At 43.9% G+C, this 22,658-nt stretch overlaps 1 protein-coding gene across 1 annotated transcript in view; it reads right to left on the bottom strand.

Annotated features, from left to right (window-relative positions):
* LOC126268026 (juvenile hormone esterase-like) overlaps positions 1 to 22,658 on the bottom strand; it is a 530,118-nt gene that overhangs the window by 237,397 nt on the left and 270,063 nt on the right. The window contains exon 6 of the mRNA XM_049973445.1: positions 11,250 to 11,443. Coding sequence (XP_049829402.1) covers positions 11,250 to 11,443 — 194 coding nt within the window. The remainder of the gene's footprint in view (positions 1 to 11,249; positions 11,444 to 22,658) is intronic.

Genomic DNA, 22,658 nt, shown 5'->3' with positions numbered 1-22,658 from the left:
GTGCCACACTTTCCTAGACTTCTCCCAACAAATCGAAGTCGACCATTCACCTTTCCTGCCACACTCCTCACATGTTCATTCCATTTCATGTTGCTTTGCAATGTTACGACCAGATATGTAAATGATGTGATTGTGCCAAGCAAAACACTAAAAATGTTGTATCTGAATATTACAGGTTTGTTTTTCCTACTCATCCGCATTAACTAACTTTTTTTTTTTACGTTTAGAGCTTGCTGCCATTCATCACACCAACTGTGCTATTTTCTGCATGCTTTAGACTTGAAAAACCACTGATGATGGCGATATTTGTCGCCGAAACTAGGTTGAGAAATAAATAAGTAAACAAGTAACAAGGTGTTTTGCATCAAGGTAGACTCAGTTTCTGATATTGTTGTTTTCCTATGCAAACACGGATGAAACGGAAGAGTTCCAAGATAAATTTATTGTATCTACGCCATGCCAGGCATTTCCAATAACACTCTTCAACAAACTTAAAAAAAAAAAAAGGCAGTGAAACTACATCAAACAAACATAACCTCAAGTACAACAAAATCTGTTCAGCCAACATCTTTCCTAATTAAATTAAAATAAATGCAAACAACATGTCACCTGCAGCACAGCGTGCTAACGAACAGCTGCAAGAGCTTGGATGAAATATGAAATCTGCTCCCTATATTCAAAACAGAAGTACTGAATGTCAGTTTATACAAATTACACCTGGAATTAGCGAACCAAAGCTGCAATTCCGCAGTAATGTATGACATAATGGAAAGAATAAATCACCACTCTGAACCGTGTCGTTTGCCACAGTTCCTGTTTTCCCATGGTTTATTTCTGTTTGAAGTTTCCCCCCTTTCCTAGAGGGCGTTGCGGAGCCTCAGCACACGTGTTGCTTGCGCGTCCACTGGGAGGTGGGGGTGTGCCGTGTGGAGGGCGAACGAGGGGTGGACACGAATACTTGGCCCTGGGGTCCTATTCTGTATCGTTCATAGCGGTCGGTGTAGTAGGTTTGTCTCGGTAGTGACGTCATTTTCGGTTCTTTACCGAAATATTCTATTCAGTAAGCTTCTGAGACCTGTTACCGAATGGTCCACCCGCCCATTTTACGACAACTGTACCGAGAGATTTTGGATTTTGGTGTGGCCCGGTTGATCAGTGAGCTGTGGTTTATGTACACCTATAATGTTATTTTAAGCATATTTAGCGGTTTTAGCTTTGGATTTAGTGATCACCAGAGGACGCATCCAATTCGAAAGTGAGTTCATAAATGACTATTTTCCTTTTTTAGAAATATGGTTAGGTTAGGTTGTTACTGTGAATGATTACATCCAAAAAGAAAACGTTTTTGGTCAATATTCTCTCAAAATATGTGTTACTTTAATGCAAATGAGAGTTTAAAAATCATTAAATATCAAGACATCTGCTCTGCTTACATACATTACACGAGTGTGAACTGATGTTACTAGTGACTTTGTGTACTTTTCCCCACAAATAGTTTAGTTAGTAATTATCGAAACCTGTTTACAACTTTCAAGGAACAATGGAAAGCAATTATGTGAAGCCGTTTGACAACGAAGTCAGCCTACGTTCCTCTCAACAATAGTACAAGAATTGACCAATATGCATTCGTTGTTTAGCGTGGCGAAGTGGTCAGTGCGCGAGAGTGTCACGTGTAAGGACGCAGGTTCACGCACAGATAGGTGAAAAAAAAAAAAACTTTTTTTCCTTCTTCATATATGCAACACGTTCTGAGATATTGTTATTCGTGTAAGTTAAGATTTTTCTGCAATATTCGTTATTACTTACATGTAAGAGCGCACTTCCTCAGTAATGATTTAAAAAATGCTGGAGATGAAATTGCTGTGAGTGAAACAACCGACAGTAACCTTTATATATTTTGTTGTCAGAAATAATTCACCATTTTTTTCCGAATATGTAGCGATTTCCGAGTATGTGGTTGGACAGAAATCTAAGAGCACAACTTAAATTACTGGGAATGTAACTAGGAGAAGTCATCTTCATAATCTTGCATGTCACAAGTATTTGTCTGCGATCAAATCCTCAACAACAGTAGAAAGAGATGAAAGATCTCCGCACAATATTTTTAGACTGTAGCACCATATATGAAACATTTTCATTCATGAGGTGCATGTTATAAACTTCGACGAACTGCAGCAGTTCTCGAAAATGCGTTTTTTCAATTTTGTTTTTAAGACCCAAATCGTTGACGTATCGTACATGAAAGTGGGTTACTTAATCATTTGGATCTCTTGGAGCGACTTATAACCAGATTCTGTTTGTCTTCTCATTCTTTGAAACTCTCAGAATCAATTTTTCGGGTGTTTTATAGATGTATTAGTACAATGTGATACTACATACTATTCATAACTCATTTTCCGAAACGTAAAATCCAAAACATGATGTCAGTGTGAATGAGAATAAGATGACATAATGCGGCATTTACGAAATCTGCAGAATACAGTCAAATACGCTATCGTTATTACGCATGCATGGAAACATGTAAATTTCTACGCATTTCAGCTGACAATCATAGAAAAAAATGGATATGCTGTGCCGGATACTGTTAAGGAGGAGGCAAGAGCGATGAAGGTGGCACGTCAATTCGATGGAATGCGGCGTCATGCGTTATGGCAACGAAAACGCAATTTTCTGCACTTGGAAGAATAGCGGCACTTGGAAGAATAGCGCGCCTGTGTATTCTGCTAGGCGCTTTGTTCTCGTGGCGCTGTGCGCGCTGCAATACGCATGCGCGAATCTGCGGCCGCTTGCTTTTGATTGACTTGCGAGACGCGAACCGACAACAGCGCTTCGGTTCTCTAAGCTAGAACGGTATCGTTACCGAAATGCATACTGAATAATGCACTGACTCTAATTCGAGTACTAGACCGTTCGGGTCTCTTGAGTACCGAAACGATCGGCACAATGGCGGAAAGATACAGAATAGGCACCCTGCACGAAGGTTCTGGAGCGGGATGCTCGGTCCCTCTATGCTATGTCTTGATGGGTCCAAAAACCCAGGGCGCAAGGGCACACAAGAGGCCGTCATTCTGTGGAAAACGTTTGGTTTCCGTTCATGGACTGGGGAAGCTATTAAGTCCGTCTGCGGCTGCCAATAACCTCCAGAAGGTGGTATCGTCACTGAAAGTAAAATTTTTCAACGGTCGTCGTCTGGCGGGGCCAGTATCACGGTGTTGTGGGAGTTATTTATAACTGTGTGGCACCGTTTCTCTGCTTTGAGTTTGTGAACGGAAATTGCCTTGCGTGCGTTACTGGCCCCTTGCATGATCGTGTATTTGCACGCCATGCTGACTTACTTAAGGCACGTGTTGTAAAAAAAGAAAAAAAAATTTGGCTGTGGACCTTCTGCAAGCAGTTGTTTTCCCATGGATGGCGTAGGTCACTGTGTGGATAATCACGTTGTAAAATGTTTAAATAACCTTGTACTGTATGGCGGAGAGAGAGAGTAACTGTGGCCAAATTTATGGATGTCTGAATTGCGAGATTATGTTAATGTTCGCTAGTATCTGTTGTTTTAGTATATAGGCATATTTAAATTTAGTCATTGTTATTGTGTATATATTCTTGTGTTAAGGAGTTTAGTCCCCGTGGCATTTAAGTGCTCTATTTAATTATATTTAAGGTAGTGCTAGAGTTTTTATTTGGTAATCTGCCTAGCTACGACTGATGCCGGTTGCTCAGTCTGTCTGAAATGCTGGGTCTATTGGGTGGAGGCCGTTGCTGACTTGCTCTTCTCAGCTTCGAATCCCGTGTTGATATACGGCGGTAGCTCTGCCGGAATCTCATTTGTAGAAGTTATCAATTCTTGTTAGCACAAATAAAGTTACCTTTGCCTCTGTAATTTGCGTCCGCTGGCCAGTAAGCTTTGGTTAATGATTAAAAAATCGCCAACTGGTCTTTGTCCAACATAGTGACTCGTGTTAGACGAGTTCCCTTTCCAGTTCGGGTAAATGTTTCCTCCTCCTGGTGGAGCCATCCTCTTTCTCAAGCCACACTGGGATAAGAGTTGCCCGAGCATCTATTGCCGCTCAATGTTCCAGGAGAATGAAATAAGACGTTAATTATCTACTACGTCATTATGCCCAAGAAAGGTGAATTAGAGTAGTTCTGGGTAACCCAAGTATTGTAAACTATTAAGATAGTTCTAGGTTTGGAGAAACTGTTATTTGGTAAAATTTAGACTTCTGTGTTGGTATTCCGGCGTATTCCACGATCCAACACTGTTATAGAACTGAAAGCTTTGGTTTTGATACATTTGGTGGGACGTGATTTGATTATTTGCAATTGATGTTAACTGCTTTAAATGAATCTTCTTTAATCTGTGGTTATAATTTTTAATGAGTGATCGTCCTTAACGGTGTAATGTTTAATGTACGTCTGATTGTCCCATATGTCACCTACAGACTTCATTCAGAGATTGAATAGGTGATCTTTGCTCAAGTTTCTGGGACTTTATTAACCGTTGATCTTTATCGTTTATGGTCTTAAATGTATGTTTGTTACAAAGGAATAATCTTAGATTTCTATTGTTTATTAAGTAATTCTGAAGTTGTATAGCAAATATTATGAGTGCAAATATTCTCTCATTGTTACACTTGCTTCTTCTGTGGTTTACACTAAAGGGTGTGACAATGAATGCAAAATCTAAATTGAAGCATTGGGGCGAATTAATCCTTTCCCTTTAAAGATAACTGATTGTTTGTCGCTTTTTATTTAAATATGTTGGGAGAATAGTTTGATTGACCCCGTAGAAAGAGTACATCACACTTGCAGTCAAAAATGCAAAAGAAGTGGCTTAAACAGGAACAGAAACTAAAGAAACTCATGATCAAAAACTGCTCTAAAACAGAGACACACGCAACAGACATTCCATGAAGGCTTGAGTAATTTTACTGACTTAACACCCACAAAAGAAGAACAGCAGCTACTTGAGAAAGGCCCCATATGCAATTTGAACACCCACATAGCACATAAGACTGTATAAAATCTCATTACTGAGACTGAATACATCATAGGCCAACATGAAAAAATTAACACACCAGACTTCAGCCCAGACCTAACAAAAGAAGAAAAAAAGAAAAAAAAACCATCCATCCATAAACACAAATAAAAGGACATCTGATGAGAAAACCATAAACTGTATACACAGAAAACTAATACAACACAATGCTTTCATCACCAAGGCGGACAAAGGGAATGCTCTGATCTTAATAACAGATGCAGAATACACTAAGAAAAATTTCTGGCAGAGAATAGAATAAGCAAGCTAACCAGTGACCCAACACTGAGATACTAAAGAAACGTAAAGACTCACACACACCTCGACACAGAACCACACAAAAAGAATGAGACAAAAGAACGCTAAAGATACACTCTTAGTCTGCAGCTCGTGGTCGTGTTGTAGCGTTCTCGCTTCCCGCGACCTGGTTCAATTCCCGGCGGGGTCGGGGATTTTCTCTGCCTCGTGATGACTGGGTGTTGTGTGATGTCCTTAGGTTAGTTACGTTTAAGTAGTTCTAAGTTTTAGGGGACTGATGATCATAGATGTTAAGTCCCATAGTGCTCAGAGCCATTTGAATCATACACTCTTGACAAGCCTGCCAAAGGTCCACAAACTTCTCATCCCAGTCAGGCCAATGGTGAACTTTAGAAGAGACCCATCTTACTTACTATGGAGTCACTTGCACACATTCCTACAGAAAACATACACATACACAAACAACAGAAGCCTCAATAACAGAGGAGACATAATAGAGAAAATTAAGAATGTCAACATCCCCCAACACTAAAACTGGTATCTTTTGACATTACATACATGTACACAAACCTACCCACAGAAGAAACTATAAACATTATAGAACAACAGTAAAAATGCAAGAAATTCCCTGACATAGAAATAAATGAAATCCCATCCATTCTTAGGCTAATCACAGAACAAAACTTCTTCACTTTCAACAACTACTTCTATTTGCAACAAGAGGGGCTACCCATGGGGTCCCCCCTCAGTGGAACCTTAGCCAAAATTTTCTTGGACCATGTAGAGAACACAATATTCAATAACATTGTAAAACAAGGAAGGTGCAAAATAATCTACTGATACCGATATGTGGGTGACATAATATGTCTTGTAGATGAAACACATAACAGGACAGAAGAGCCACACAGTAACGTCAACACAGTACACCTACAAATCCACTTCACAATGGAAATAGGAAAAAAAGCAAGAAACTATAATTCTTGGATCTTGTAATTACAAGAAACAAACATCAACACGAATTCTCCATCTACATAAAACCCACATCCAAAAGCACTATTATCCACAGCTCATCCAAACACCCAACAGTGAATAAATATGCCAGTTTCACACACTGCTCCACAGGATTAACAGAACATATCTTAAACCAGAAAAATAAACACAGGAACTAAATATAATCAAAAAATTGCTGCTGAAAACGACTGCAAAACAAACATCACAAACAAACTCAACGACAAGGTAAAAATGAAACATAAAAGTAGTGGGCAACCTCTCAACAGCACAACTAAAGGATCTGAAGACCCAGAGGCAGTACACACAGACAACACAGCAGACCATGCCACATCAGGGAAAAAGAGACAGATGGTACACACTAACATACAATAACAAAATATCACATAGAATTGGAAACATCTTGAAAAAGCTGGGGGTTCCTATCACATTCAGAACAAACAACACAGTTCAGAGAAGGTTAAGACCAGCCATAAAAATCTCAGACAAATTCAGCAATGTTGGAATATAACCATTCACATGCCAACTCCTGTCAGACCATATACATAAACAAGTAGAAACTTCTGAACGAGGTACACAGAGCACATAAGAGCTCTGAAGAGTGACAGCACACATTCAACTTTTGCAGAATATCTAATGAATAAAAACCATAACCGCACTAACATCGAAAACCATCTACACATCCTGAAAAACAGCAACAGTCTATACCAACAATTGACAATAGAAGAAAATTACTGCAGCAGAAGGGAAAAATGTACTAAACTAAAACACTTTGCAACAACACTCTCTTTACCACTCTGAGAGAACTTACCAAGGACACAGAACAGAAAGCACACACACGAAAAAGAACATCACACATACAGACATAAATAAGAAACAGAAGTCATAATTCCCGCTACAGGTTTCATAGCCTTCTTGCAACATGCGATAGACCCCTCGCGACATACGTGAACAATAACATGATCATAAACAAAAGTGCAAAAGTTTTGTTTTTCTGTGTATAGAATCAACTACATGCCAGCCAACTGACAAGAGTACACGAATAACTAACAGCCCAGTACATACCAAAACTGGATTCCACAGCACTACCGCAACCCCAAGTGTATATTGCTGACATACGAAGTTCACCTTTTAGTATTTGTTTACCAACAGCCGCTTACACAGTTGCAGATGACATGATGTACGCTGAGAAAAAACGGCAAATAGAAAAAAGCAGGAAAAATATTCCGCAGACAGTGAGAATGATTCTTAAAAACATGCCATAACATACAATAAATAAGGTAGTATGAAAGTATCCATAGAAAACTAGATTTCAAGAAACAAACAATAAAAATGTAATAATGCGTTACTGTGTTTTGTATAGCTATGCAATTTTCTGTATGTGTTTGATTAAAAAAAAAAAACCACTGATGATGGTGTATTTGTCGCCAAAACTACACTCCTGGAAATGGAAAAAAGAACACCGTGAATTCATTGTCCCAGGAAGGGGAAACTTTATTGACACGTTCCTGGGGTCAGATACATCACATGATCACACTGACAGAACCACAGGCACATAGACACAGGCAACAGAGCATGCACAATGTCGGCACTAGTACAGTGTATATCCACCTTTCGCAGCAATGCAGGCTGCTATTCTCCCATGGAGACGATCGTAGACATGCTGGATGTAGTCCTGTGGAACGGCTTGCCATGCCATTTCCACCTGGCGCCTCAGTTGGACCAGCGTTCGTGCTGGTCGTGCAGACCGCGTGAGACGACGCTTCATCCAGTCCCAAACATGCTCAATGGGGGACAGATCCGGAGATCTTGCTGGCCAGGGTAGTTGACTTACACCTTCTAGAGCACGTTGGGTGGCACGGGATACATGCGGACGTGCATTGTCCTGTTGGAACAGCAAGTTCCCTTGCCGGTCTAGGAATGGTAGAACGATGGCTTCGATGACGGTTTGGATGTACCGTGCACTATTCAGTGTCCTCTCGACGATCACCAGAGGTGTACGGCCAGTGTAGGAGATCGCTCCACACACCATGATGCCGGGTGTTGGCCCTGTGTGCCTCGGTCGTATGCAGTCCTGATTGTGGCGCTCACCTGCACGGCGCCAAACACGCATACGACCATCATTGGCACCAAGGCAAAAGCGACTCTCATCGCTGAAGACGACACGTCTCCATTCGTCCCTCCATTCACGCCTGTCGCGACACCACTGGAGGCGGGCTGCACGATGTTAGGGCGTGAGCGGAAGACGGCCTAACGGTGTGTGGGACTGTAGTCCAGCTTCATGGAGACGGTTGCGAATGGTCCTCGCCGATACCCGAGGAGCAACAGTGTCCCTAATTTGCTGGGAAGTGGCGGTGCGGTCCCCTACAGCACTGCGTAGGATCCTACGGTCTTGGCGTGCATCCGTGCGTCGCTGCGGTCCGGTACCAGGTCGACGGGCACGTGCACCTTCGCCGACCACTGGCGACAACATCGATGTACTGTGGAGACCTCACGCCCCACGTGTTGAGCAATTCGGCGGTACGTCCACCCGGCCTCCCGCATGCCCACTATACGCCCTCGCTCAAAGTCCGTCAACTGCACATACGGTTCACGTCCACGCTGTCGCGGCATGCTACCAGTGTTAAAGACTGCGATGGAGCTCCGTATGCCACGGCTAACTGGCTGACACTGACGGCGGCGGTGAACAAATGCTGCGCAGCTAGCGCCATTCGACGGCCAACAGCGCGGTTCCTGGTGTGTCCGCTGTGCCGTGCGTGTGATCATTGCTTGTACACCCCCCTCGCAGTGTCCGGAGCAAGTATGGTGGGTCTGACACACCGGTGTCAATGTGTTCTTTTTTCCATTTCCAGGAGTGTAGTATGTGCCTGACAATTGCTGGAAAATGGCAGTGGAGCGGCTGGGCAACATAAAGTTTTTTGAGTTCTCCATCTTTAGTGGGCCAGAATTTGTCGAAATCGACCCGAATACCGAGAGGCAGATTTCTGGTCACTCCCCACGGCAACGCCTCAGTCCACAAAGTGAAGGTCGTGTGTGACGTTTTTGCGGGCAAATCACCCCGTATTCAGCCCAGGCGACTTCTGATCGTTCTCCGCATCGAAGCTGGCAAAGAAATAACACAGGGCCGGCCGTTGTAGCCGAGCGGTTCTAGGCGCTTCAGTCTAGACCCGCGCGACCTCTACTGTCGCAGGTTCGAATCGTGCCTAGGGCATGGATGTGTGTGATGTCCTCAGGTTAGTTAGGTTTAAGTAGTTCTAAGTTCTAGGGGACTGATGATCTCAGCTGTTAAGTTCCATAGTGCTCAAGAGCCATTTGAACAAAAAAACACAGGACATCCAAGGAAACTGTACTCCAGTACTAAATACAAATACAAAAAAGGACTGCAGTGTCTCTTTCAAAAGACTTCATCGCGGGGGGAGGGGGGGGGGGATATTTTCAATAAATGCTGTGGTTTTGTGAACGCAATCCATGACCTTCTTTTCATAGTCACTGTTTTAACGGAACTGGAACAGGCTGTGTGTATCTCGTACAATAATATAGTTTTGTAGGTGCATTCAGCAGCATACTCATTTTACTAAGGTTTGAAGCTCCTCTTTTCGTTCTTCCGTGGGTTGTTTTGGAAATCAGCCTTATGCAAACACAATTAGTTAATTTTTTTATTTCCCCAGGCATGTTTCGACACTAATGTGTCATCTTCTGTGGACTAAATTTTTATTTCTTAAAATTACATCGCTAATTGATCTGTGCGGTGAAGTAGTGAGCGGAAATTTATGAAAAACTGAGTGAAAGCAATGTACTAAATAGTAGCTGATTGAGACACAAACCAGTGACACGAAACAGGACGGAAAATTTTGCAGATGACATGCTGTCAAGAAAACGACGAAAACGAGCACTAAAATCGATGTACAATAATACAGTTCAATTAGTGATGCAATTTTAAGAAATTAAAATGTAACCCACAGAAGATGACACATTCGTGTCGAGACATGTCTGGGGAAAGATAAAAATAAACTAATTGTGTTTGCATAACGCTGATTTCCAAAACACCCAGTTTTTATTAAGCAGCATATGTGGATACCGTCTGCTAAATGTGTTACAAATAGAGTTGGTAGGAAAAAAGCAATATACTGATGACCTCAGCAGTTAAGTCGCATAGTGCTCAGAGCCAAAGAAGCAGTAAATGTAAACGTCACTACGTCATGCCTGATGCGGCAGTTTTATTGCGTGAAAACCCAATAAAAATCCGTCTGTAAGTTTTGGAGATTAGCGTGTTCAGGCAGGCAAAGAAAAGACAAGAAAGTTTCAATAAAACTTTCAATCTCGATACCTTTGCTCCGTGCACCGATTTACCTACGAAAACCCCGTGAAAATTCTTCTAGTACTTTCGGAGATTAGCGTGTTCAAATAGAAACAGACGGATACGACAATTTTACACATTTGTTATTACTATGTAGATGTAAATGGCCATGGCGAAAAGAATATGAGTTCATCGTCAAACTGCGATATGTGAGCTAAAATAATGACATTGTCAACAATAATTTTCTTAAAACCTGTTAACAAGAATTTTGTTTAACGAGATCAGAAAAAAAAGTATTCTCAATTTGTTTTACGAAATATTTTGTAGAGCTGTAGTATACGTCCCAAAATCAGTTAGTATTTGGCTTTCTGCAAGGCTCTACTTCAGACGATGCGTTATTTCAGATGTGGAGAAAGTTCATTCATATGAGCCGAACCTTAAATGTATCAGGGCCTTTCCCCACCCCTCTCAGTGCAACCAGCCATACCTGATAATACTGAGTATACAGCTATAAAACATGCGAGACGGTGAGCACAAGCAGCCTGAGAAAACCAGTGGTGCTACCACTGGACACTTTGAAGCGTCAACGGCGATGTTATTTTAGCAGAAGTATAGTAGTGACAGTTACGACGACGCCAGAGCACGTACCTTGAGGCTGTCCGTAGTGTCAACCAGCAGGCGGTGGTCGACGCCCCTGAGGCAGGCGACCAGCTCTGCGGAGGAGCTGCGGGTGCAGTTGACGAGTGCGGCGTGCCGCCGTGCCTGCCGGCCTGGCTCCCTCTCCGGCAGGGCCCACGCGTCCAGAGCGCTGCCACTCTGAGCGATCACCCGCTGGAAGAGGCCTGCAACACACCGCGGGAGGGGGGTTAGTAGACGTCCACATGAAAATCTGTCTGGTAGGCCTATTCCCTGGATCGCAGTTTGAAGAGGTTTCTTTTTGTATTACTTAAAAGTCAGTCATGTGTATGCTGTGAAACTAATAGGGTTCACAGTGTAGATCTGGACAGACATGCAGTTTGTGATGCTGCCTAATGAAGCATTACGTAGACAAAAATTTACAGTCTGGCATTCATATAGGTGGAGTGGGGCTTTGACAGCTAGCGTTTGTTGTTGTTGTAGTCTGGAGTCCTGAGACTGGTTTGATGCAGCTCTCCATGCTACTCTATCCTGTGCAAACTGCTTCATTTCCCAGTACCTACTGCAGCCTACATCCTTCTGAATCTGCTTATTGTATTCGTCTCTTGGTTTCCCTTTACGATTTTTACCCTCCACACTGCCCTCCAATACTGAATTGGTGATCCCTTGATGCCTCAGAAGACGTCCTACCAATTGATCCCTTCTTCTAGTCAAGTTGTGCCACAAACTCCTCTTCTCCCCAATTCTCTTCAATACCTCCTCATTAGTTATGTCATCTACCCATCTAATCTTCAGCATTCTTCTGTAGCACCACATTTCGAAAGCTTCTATTCCCTTCTTGTCCAAACTACTTATCGTCAATGTTTCACTTCCATACATGGCTACACTCCATACAAATTCAGAAACGACTTCCTGACACATAAATCTATACTCGATGTTAACAAATTTCGCTTGTTCAGAAACGCTTTCCTTGCCATTGCCAGTCTACATTTTATATCCTCTTTATTTCGACCATCATCAGTTATTTTGCTCCCCAAATAGCAAAACTCCTTTACTACTTTAAGTGTCTCATTTCCTTATCTAATTCCCTCAGCATCACCCGACCTAAGTCGACCGCATTCCATTATCCCCGTTTTGCTTTTGTTGATGTTCATCTTATATCCTCCTTTCAAGACACTGTCCATTCCTTTCAACTGCTCTTCCGAGTCCTTTGCTGTCTCTGACAGAATTACAATATCTTCGGCAAACCTCAAAGTTTTTATTTCTTCTCCATGGATTTTAATACCCACTCCGAATTTTTCTTTTGTTTCCTTTTCTGCTTGCTCAATATACAGATTGAATAACATCGGGGATAGCCTACAACCCTGTCTCACTCCCTTCCCAACTACTGCTTCCCTTTCATGTCCCTCGACTCTTATAACTGCCATCTGGTTTCTGTACAAATTGTAAATAGCCTTTCGCTCCCTGTATTTTACCCCTGCCACCTTCAGAATTTGAAAGAGAGTGTTCCAGTCAACATTGTCAAAAGCTTTCTCCAAGTCTACAAATGCTAGAAACGTAGGTTTGCCTTTTCTTAATTTAGCTTCTAAGATAACCCTTGGGGTCAGTATTGCTTCACGTGTTCCAATATTTCTACGGAATCCAAACTGATCTTCCCCCAGGTCGGCTTCTACCAGTTGTTCCATTCGTCTGTAAAGAATTTGCGTTTAAAAAAAAATATATATACTAGTAAATGTGTTGAAGAAGACTGCAGCTTCCTGACAGAATGGAGATCACCAGCAGAAGCAGCAGCATCGGCGTATCGTTTGTACGCAGACAGTATACGTCATTTACACTGCAACGCCAAAGAAACTGGTACAAAAATGGTTCAAATGGCTCTGAGCACTATGCTACTTAACTTCTGAGGTGATCAGTCGCCTAGAACTTAGAACTAATTAAACCTAACGACATCGCACACATCCATGCCCGAGGCATGATTCGAACCTGCGACCGTAGGGGTCGCTCGGTTCCAGACTGTAGCGCCCAGAACCGCACGGCCACTCCGACCGGCAAAACTGGTACAGGCATGCATATTCAAATACAGAGACATGTAAATAGGCAGAATACGGCCCTGCGGTTGGAAATGACTGTATAAGACAAGTGTCTGGAGCAGTTGTTAGATCGGTTACTGCTGCAGGTTATCAAGATTTAATTGAGTTTGAACGTGATGCCATAGTCGGCGCACAAGCGATGGAACACAGCATCCCTGAGGTAGCGATGAAGTGGTGATTTTTCCCGTACGACCATATCACGAGTGTACCGTGAATATCAGGAATCCAGTAAAACCTCAAATCTCCGACGTCGTAGCGGCCAGAAAAAAGATCCTGCAAGAACGGGACCAATGACGACAGAAAAGAAGCGTTCAACGTTACAGAAGTGCAACCCTTCCGTAGACTGCTACGGATTTCAATGCTGGGCCATCAGCAAGTGTCAAAATGCGAACCATTCAATGAAACATCATCAATATGTGCTTTCGGAGCCGAAGGCCCACTCATGCCCTTGACGGCTGCACGATACAAAGCTTTACGCCTCGCCTGGGCACTTCAACACCGACATTGGACTGTTGATTACTGTAAAACATGTTGTCTGGTCGGACGAGCCTCGTTTCAATTTGTATAGGTATGGAGACGACCTCATGAATCCATGGATCCTGGATGTCAGCAGGGCACTGTTCAAGCTGGTGGATGCTCTGTAATGGTGTGGGGCGTATGCGGATGGAGTGATATGGGACCCCTGATACGTCTAGATACGACTCTGACAGGTGACACGTACGTAAGCATCCTGTCTGATCACTTGCATTCATTCATGTTCATTGTGTATTCCGACGGACTTGAGCATTCCAGCAGGACAATGCGACACCCCACACGTTCAGAATTGCTACAGAGTGGCTCCAGGAACACTCTTCGTAATTTAAACACTTCCGATGGCCACCAAACTCCCCAGACATCGACCCTCGTACTATTACAGATTTATGGACAACGCTGCAGGATTCACACTGTCAACTCCCTCCAGTAGTCGAGTCCATGTCATGTCGTGTTGGCCACTTACGCGTCCTCACGGCGCCCTACACGATATTAGGCAGGTGTACCAGTTTCTTTGGCTCTTCAGTGTAATTTAATGGTATTCTTACTACTTCTGAGTATAAGTAAACAATAAACAGTATGAAGAAAACATGTTGCACTTGGCAGTCGGTATGCGAATCGTCGTCCCAATTGAAGACAATTGTGTATCTAGCAAAACTTAGTCACACCAAAGGTTTAATAAAAATGCGATTGAAAAAACGAGGCCCTAACTATGGTGTAACTGCATGTAGCGTGACCAGAAACTGGGAGTACGAACTCATTTCTAACCTGGAGCTGTCCCATTCACCCAGTGAGACGAGGCAATGCCGTGAGGAACGGATATGAAGACTCGCCGACATTCGAGTCGCATTTGCTTCAAACTTTTTTTTTCAGTTGTTGTTGTTGCGATCTTCAGTCCAGAGACTGGTTTGATGCAGCTGTCCATTCCTCTCTATCCTGACCAAGCTTCTTTATCTCCAAGTAAGTACAGAAACCCACGTCCTTCTGAGTCTGCTTAGTGTATTCATCTCTTGGTTTCCCTCTACGATTTTTACCCTCTACACTTCCCTCCAATACTAAATTGGCGATCCTTTGATGCCTCAGAACGTGTCCTACCAATCGACTCCTTCTTCTAGTCAAGTTCTGCTACAAATTCATCTTCTCACCAATTCTGTCTAGTACCTCCCCATTAGTTACGTAATCTAACCATCTAATCTTCAGCAGTCTTCTGTTAAAGCATCGAATTGTATCCCGTTCACACCTCCACAGTGCGAATCTTGTATATTTCTTTATTTAAACATTAAGACGTAGCACGAACTTCTGACAGGTGTAAACGACCGCTTTGTTTCGTCCATGACACGAATAAAGCCAACAGAAAATAATAGTGGACACAGCAACATCATCTGTATCCAGTAAGGTACAAAAATACGATAGTTAGACAGCACTAGATTTCAAAATAATGCCATTTTGTACGTTTGGTGTCCAGGATTATCTTCACAGAACCAATATGTACGCGTACGAGCAACTTTCTCTTTAAAAAAGATGTTGAAAGCGAACACAATGCATTTGCAAACACTTCACCACTCGCTGCATCATACTGTGATGGACTCTAGGCAACACATCTGCATCCACGATTGCAAAAGAGGGATGCAAGCGAGCTGTTAGGTTGTGCACATCAGTGGGTGGAGTACTATAAACGTGTTCATTTAAGTGTCCTCACAAATAAAAATCTAGTGTATTAATGTCCGGAGAACGTGGGGGCCAGAACACTGGACCTTCACGAGCAATTCATTTCCTTGGAAACACTTGATTTAAATATCTACTCGCATTCAGTCCATAGTGTGGCGGTGCACCATCATGCTGAAATCAGAGCTGTCACCGAACATTAAGTATAACGTTTTGTGATGCGTCAGGCGAAGTATTGCTAAGAAACTATGTTACAGGGGTGCATTCAGCTTGTCTGGCAATAAGTGATAGCCCAAAAGCACTCCTCACACGAATTCAGGCCACATGTGGGCGCCAAAGCGTGCCCGAAAGCGACCTTCATGGGTGACATTTGGATTGTGTTACGATAAATAATGGATGTTTTAGAAACTGAAAATACCTTCACGAGTGAAGCTAGCTTTGTCAGTCCATATCATATTACTTTTTAAATTTTCGTTATCTTCCACTTGATGCAAAACCCATTCACAAAACTGTACTCGTCGAATGCGTTCTTCTGGCCACTTGTGTTGAGTTAACGTGTAATGATACGGATGCAACACTTCAACAACTAGTCGTTGAGATATATGGAACCGCACTGCAATACCGCGAGTATTTCGCGGAGGTGATTCGTGAACGGTTTTAAGAATCGCGTCCTCTTTTTTGTGGAGTACGTCTAGCCCTTGGATGACTTCTGTCCATTACTTGTGGTAGAAGATCACCGCTTTCCCAAAGGCTTTACTCCAGACGACGAAAACATTCTTAACAGGATGGCACCTTTGGGAGTATCTTGCACCATACATAGAAGCAGCAGCAGCAGCAGCTAGGTTATCGGATACACCCAGCACTAGAAGCATATCGGCGTATTCATCGTCTGCGTACTCCACCTCGAAGCCGCCCTACATGAACTTGACATGACCAGTTGTGGTTGTGCGGTTATACACTATGCGGTTAGTAGACACTTGCCAGCAGTTTAATGGATCCCGCTGTCACATGCTAGGCTGTTGTCAAGCGACATAATGACGTCCTGGTTATAAACGATGAGAACTGGAAAACAGTCGACAAAAAATTAATAAATTAACCTGAGGAGGATTCGAAGCATAGCACCATGATGGATATTGGTTTAATGTCCCAGCAGTCTAGTCTGTGAGCTACGACGGCCGTCGTAGTAGTGTTGGATGATAAATGTTCCTCCGTACATCCCGATGCACTGCCGAAGTGACTTTGTTGCCAGCTCCTCGTTTACGTTCGTGTATTTCCAAAATTGACTCGATCTGATTTTGCTAGATAAACTTTTGTCTTGATAAGCAATCGCATGCAGACCTCCCAGTGTGTCACTTTTCTTCATCTTCTATATGCAGTTTTTTAGTGGTGTTATTTATTTTTGTTGTAATAACATTTTTCGATCGTTTGTGTTGTGTGAGTTTACTTTGTAGTTCTCCGCCACAGAAGTCGCTAGAACTGCAATGTTTACTTGATTTCGCGACCTTTGCAAATAGTAAATACGCAGCAGAGCTCCAGCCCCTTACCAGAACGGAGATGAGCAGCAGTAGCAGCTTATCGGTTGCACGCAGTTGGCATACATTGTTTAGCTTAGTGGTATTCTAACTTACTTCTGAGTAGACTATTTACTAGTACCTTACTGTAAGTTTTTTGCGTAAATTTTAGTATATGTCATTCGGAGGCGAATTTCTCAGATATCTCCCTGCCACCGGAAGCGCCGTGTCACGTGACTTCGTTTAAATCTCTTGTTAGCACACAGCCTACGGGTTAGATCAGTGCTTTAAGGTTTGCGTATTCATTTCATGCAGTAGCTTTAGTGCAAGCAGAGTTTCTAGAAAAAGTAACTGTATCCATTCTGAGTACAAAAATTTATTTCTGTTTTCAGAGCTTCCGGATCTTGCGATCTTAGGCTGTAGTGCGAAAGCAGCACAGCAGATTTTAGTGTTTATTTATTCCCCTCATTCATATCTTGGGTACATTTCAATCTCAGTAGCCCCAAAGTCGTGCAATTTCTCTTTTGCGGGATTCTCTTTGTACTTTCGCAATTATTCCTGACAGCTCTGTTGGTATTTTTTGAGATCTTGTTCTATTTTTCACACTGTGCGGTATGGAAGGGACTGTACTTGTTGACAGCGGACACAAGGACAATTGATTGCTGTCAATAAACAACTGGAAGCTGTATTGGCCACAGTTGACAGGCTTCTGACTGCTGCTCAAACCTGTGTGACAACGGGGAGCCAGTGACGAGACCTGCGACACCTTTGATGCCATTGGAATCCCCTGGGGACCTGGTTGCAGCTGCTTCTTTCGATACTCAACATCTGACCAGCACGTCTTCACTCGAAAGAGAGAGGGTGGTGGACAGTGGTCGGTTCACGCATCACTGGGTGGAAGATGAAAGAGGGAACTGCCATATCTCTGACTCCTTACGCCATACCAACAGGTACGAGGTGCTGCCCAGTGTTGATAATACTTCTGAGCCAGCGCGTGATGCCTCTCTTGTCGGATCAGCGGTCAGTTTTCTTGCCTAGTCCAGATAAGTACACAGGGCGGGCTTGCTAGTCACTGAGAGCTCCAACGTTAGGTGGTTAATGGAGCTTCTCATGGGAATAATAGAGAGGGCGGGAGAGAACGCCAGTCTGCATTCACAACGGAAACTCCCCATCGGACGCTTCTCAGACTTATTGATACGATGGCCCACTGGATAGCCCATCAAAAACTGAACACAGATCAAATGTGAAAACATGAAGAAGATGTACTGAACAATGAAAAAAAGGCAAAGTAGAAAGAGTGAACGGTCCAAGCTTAACAAGTGCAACATCGAGTGAAATGGAAGTGCCACAGCGTTTTGTTGGTCACGGTGTTGGAATACAAGGTGGACGAGTTGGGTTCTGCCGGCCGGTGTGGTCGAGCGGTTCTAGGCGCTTCAGTCTGGAACCGCCCGACCGCTGCGGTCGCAGGTTGGAAGCCTGCCTCGGGCATGGATGTGTGTGATGTCGTTAGGTTAGTTAGGTTTAAGTAGTTCCAAGTTCTAGGGAACTGATGACCCCAGGTGTTAAGTCCCATAGTGCTCAGAGACATTTGAACCATTTCTGAGCTGGGTTCAAAACTCCTTTGTGGCACTTCATTAATTTTTCTTTTCCCAACATTATGAACTATCCGTCAGGTCGCCGCGCGGGATTAGCCGAGCGGTCTCAGGCGCTGCAGTCATGGACTGTGCGGCTGGTCCCGGCGGAGGTTCGAGTCCTCCCTCGGGCATGGGTGTGTTTCTGTTTGTCCTTAAGATAATTTAGGTTAGGTAGTGTGTAATCTTAGGGACTGATGACCTTAGCAGATAAGTCCCATAAGATTTCACACACATTTTTTTGTCCGTCAGTCCATTTAAATGTTTGCTTTCTTTCTGTAGTCTTTGCAGTTGTCATACTATGCATTGGTTATAGAATATAGTCACGTGGTAAACCTACATTACCGTTGCAAGTAAATATGATATAGGAGACGAGGTACTAGCAGAAGTAAAGCTGTGAGGACGGGGCGTGAATTGTGCTTGGGTAGCTCAGATGGTAGAGCACTTGCCCGCGAAAGGCAAATGTCCCGAGTTCGAGTCTCGGTCCGACACACAGTTTTAATCTGCCTGGAAGTTTCAAATATGATGAATAGTGAGAGCAGGCGAGATACCACACAGACCTCTCATAGGAATGAAAAGAAGAAACAAACAGATGTGAACTATGTTAGAACAAAGGAATTCCAGAGTCAAAACTTCCAAAATGGAACTTAACTTCAAAAAGGTTAATAGCATTTTTCGACAGGGCGTCGACAAGAGATTCCTATCATATGACACACGTACAGTCACTAATGCCGTGTGTGACGCACCAGACGTATTTTCTGGTGGAGGATTCGGCTGACTTGTCGCCTTTTCACAATATATATAAATGACCTAGTAGATAGTGTCGGAAGTTCCATGCGGCTTTTCGCAGATGATGCTGTAGTATACAGAGAAGTTGCAGCATTAGAAAATTGTAGCGAAATGCAGGAAGATCTGCAGCGGACAGACACTTGGTGTAGGGACTGGCAACTGACCCTTAACACAGACAAGTATGTTTAAGTATTGATTTGTTAGTAGATATTCTGTACATCGACAAGCTAGCAGAGTGCTTGTCCCCCTTAGAGCAAGAACTGAAAGGGAAACGATTCACGTTCACTCTTGGCGGTAACCACTTGGCAAACAATGGTAAATGCATGCAAGCGGCCGAATAAACAGTGTCCGATGGGTCCATCGTTCGGTTTTCGTTACATATCGGAATTGTCTCCATCATTTCATGTTGAATTCCTACTTTTTCATTTCTGCAAACGCCAGCGACCTAGCAGTTCCAATGACAAAATTGCATCGTCAAGTTAAAAGTTGCAGTTTCTGTTGGCAGCGCCAAGCGCCGATGACGTCAGCATTTACCCTTACACCAGTCCAACCACCGCAATCTTGCCATTTAGATTTTTGTTCATTATTTTCAGTAACTGTTGTTGGAGAATGCCGACGTGAAGAACCCCCCCCCCCTCCCCTCCAGTGCAGTCAAAATTCTTCTTTGTGCCACCTGTGCTTGCTCCGCACAATCAAAGAGAAAGACTGAACGTGATGAAAATTAAAAAAGTAGTAAGGCTCCTTCACACAGTGTAAGAAAATTATGTCCTGCCACAATTTCAAAAGGACAATTTAAAATATTTACCAAAAATTGCGAAAAAATATACACTCCTGGAAATGGAAAAAAGAACACATTGACACCGGTGTGTCAGACCCACCATACTTGCTCCGAACACTGCGAGAGGGCTGTACAAGCAATGATCACACGCACGGCACAGCAGACACACCAGGAACCGCGGTGTTGGCCGTCGAATGGCGCTAGCTGCGCAGCATTTGTGCACCGCCGCCGTCAGTGTCAGCCAGTTTGCCGTGGCATACGGAGCTCCATCGCAGTCTTTAACACTGGTAGCATGCCGCGACAGCGTGGACGTGAACCGTATGTGCAGTTGACGGACTTTGAGCGAGGGCCTATAGTGGGCATGCGGGAGGCCGGGTGGACGTACCGCCGAATTGCTCAACACGTGGGGCGTGAGGTCTCCTCAGTACATCGATGTTGTCGCCAGTGGTCGGCGGAAGGTGCACGTGCCCGTCGACCTGGGACCGGACCGCAGCGACGCACGGATGCACGCCAAGACCGTAGGATCCTACGCAGTGCCGTAGGGGACCGCACTGCCACTTCCCACCAAATTAGGGATACTGTTGCTCCTGGGGTATCGGCGAGGACCATTCGCAACCGTGTCCATGAAGCTGGGCTACGGTCCCACACACCGTTAGGCCGTCTTCCGCTCACGCCCCAACATCGTGCAGCCCGCCTCCAGTGGTGTCGCGACAGGCGTGAATGGAGGGACGAATGGAGATGTGTCGTCTTCAGCGATGAGAGTCGCTTCTGCCTTGGTGCCAATGATGGTCGTATGCGTGTTTGGCGCCGTGCAGGTGAGCGCCACGATCAGGACTGCATACGACCGAGGCACACAGGGCCAACACCCGGCATCATGGTGTGGGGAGCGATCTCCTACACTGGCCGTACACCTCTGGTGATCGTCGAGGGGACACTGAATAGTGCACGGTACATCCAAACCGTCATCGAACCCATCGTTCTACCATTCCTAGACCGGCAAGGGAACTGGCTGTTCCAACAGGACAATGCACGTCCGCATGTATCCCGTGCCACCCAACGTGCTCCAGAAGGTGTAAGTCAACTACCCTGGCCAGGAAGATCTCCGGATCTGTCCCCCATTGAGCATGTTTGGGACTGGATGAAGCGTCGTCTCACGCGGTCTGCACGTCCAGCACGAACGCTGGTCCAACTGAGGCGCCAGGTGGAAATGGCATGACAAGCCGTTCCACAGGACTACATCCAGCATCTCTACGATCGTCTCCATGGGAGAATAGCAGCCTGCATTGCTGCGAAAGGTGGATATACACTGTACTAGTGCCGACATTGTGCATGCTCTGTTGCCTGTGTCTATGTGCCTGTGGTTCTGTCAGTGTGATCATGTGATGTATCTGACCCCAGGAATGTGTCAATAAAGTTTCCCCTTCCTGGGACAATGAATTCACGGTGTTCTTATTTCAATTTCCAGGAGTGTATTATAAAATAAAAATATTGGACTCGATTTTACCATTCAATATTGTTATGCCAGAATATCGGGGCGATATATCGCACATTGTTATTGATATTTATTGGAAAATATGTTGATATATCGATATTTGATAACAGCCTGGAAGTATATATTTTACAAAAGTTACCGCAGGGAGACGCCGAATTTTTCTAGAACTGGGAATACGAAACATCTTTAGTTGTCTTTAAGGGGGCACTATGATCATCTGGAGTCCTAGCGTTGTATGGTGAGAATGCTGAGCCACAACTTCACACCGAAACCAACAATTATGGAATAGGTGCTGAGGAAACTGCTGAAAGGGTGATAGCTTACGTTTAAACGATATTGCTTCTGAACAGAGGGAGGATCAATCAGTATTGAAAACTTGAGAAGCCTTGAAGAAGCAGTAACTACCAAAAGAGAATTTTAATAAATAAAGAGTACATTGTTTAAGAGGAACTGCGATACGGTGAGGGAGAAATGATTGATCTTCATCCCCGCTCATCTAGAGTCAACTGTCCTGAAGTATTTCCAAGGTGCTTCAACATCTGCCCACTTGGGATACGTGAAGATTCTAAACAGAATCAGACACAGGTATAATGTCTCTATGAATCCAGGTGCCCAAATTATGTACGGGGCTTCTGCTACTAATTCTGCCTGTAGCAACGCCTTTTCAGCGAATTGGAACCACCGTCTTGGGAGGTTGTCACTGTGTCACTATCTTCACTGTCAGCAAAGCTGTGCCAACTACTGAAGCTACGGAAATCACAAGATCCATTGTAGAAGGCATCATTTTGACCCACAGAGTACTCCAAGTGATAAACTCTGATTGTGGGAAAGTTTTGCAGTCGGAACAAGCATCAGAGGTACTTTTAAGTTGCGAAATCGTGCCCCTGCCTATGACCCACAGTCAAACGGCCTCACGGAATTCTTTATTAAAACA

The sequence above is a fragment of the Schistocerca gregaria genome, chromosome 4 (assembly GCF_023897955.1).
Source record: "Schistocerca gregaria isolate iqSchGreg1 chromosome 4, iqSchGreg1.2, whole genome shotgun sequence".
NCBI lineage: Eukaryota > Metazoa > Arthropoda > Insecta > Orthoptera > Acrididae > Schistocerca > Schistocerca gregaria.
The sequence above is the reverse complement of the archived record's forward strand: the minus strand, read 5'-3'. Positions and strand labels throughout refer to the sequence as shown.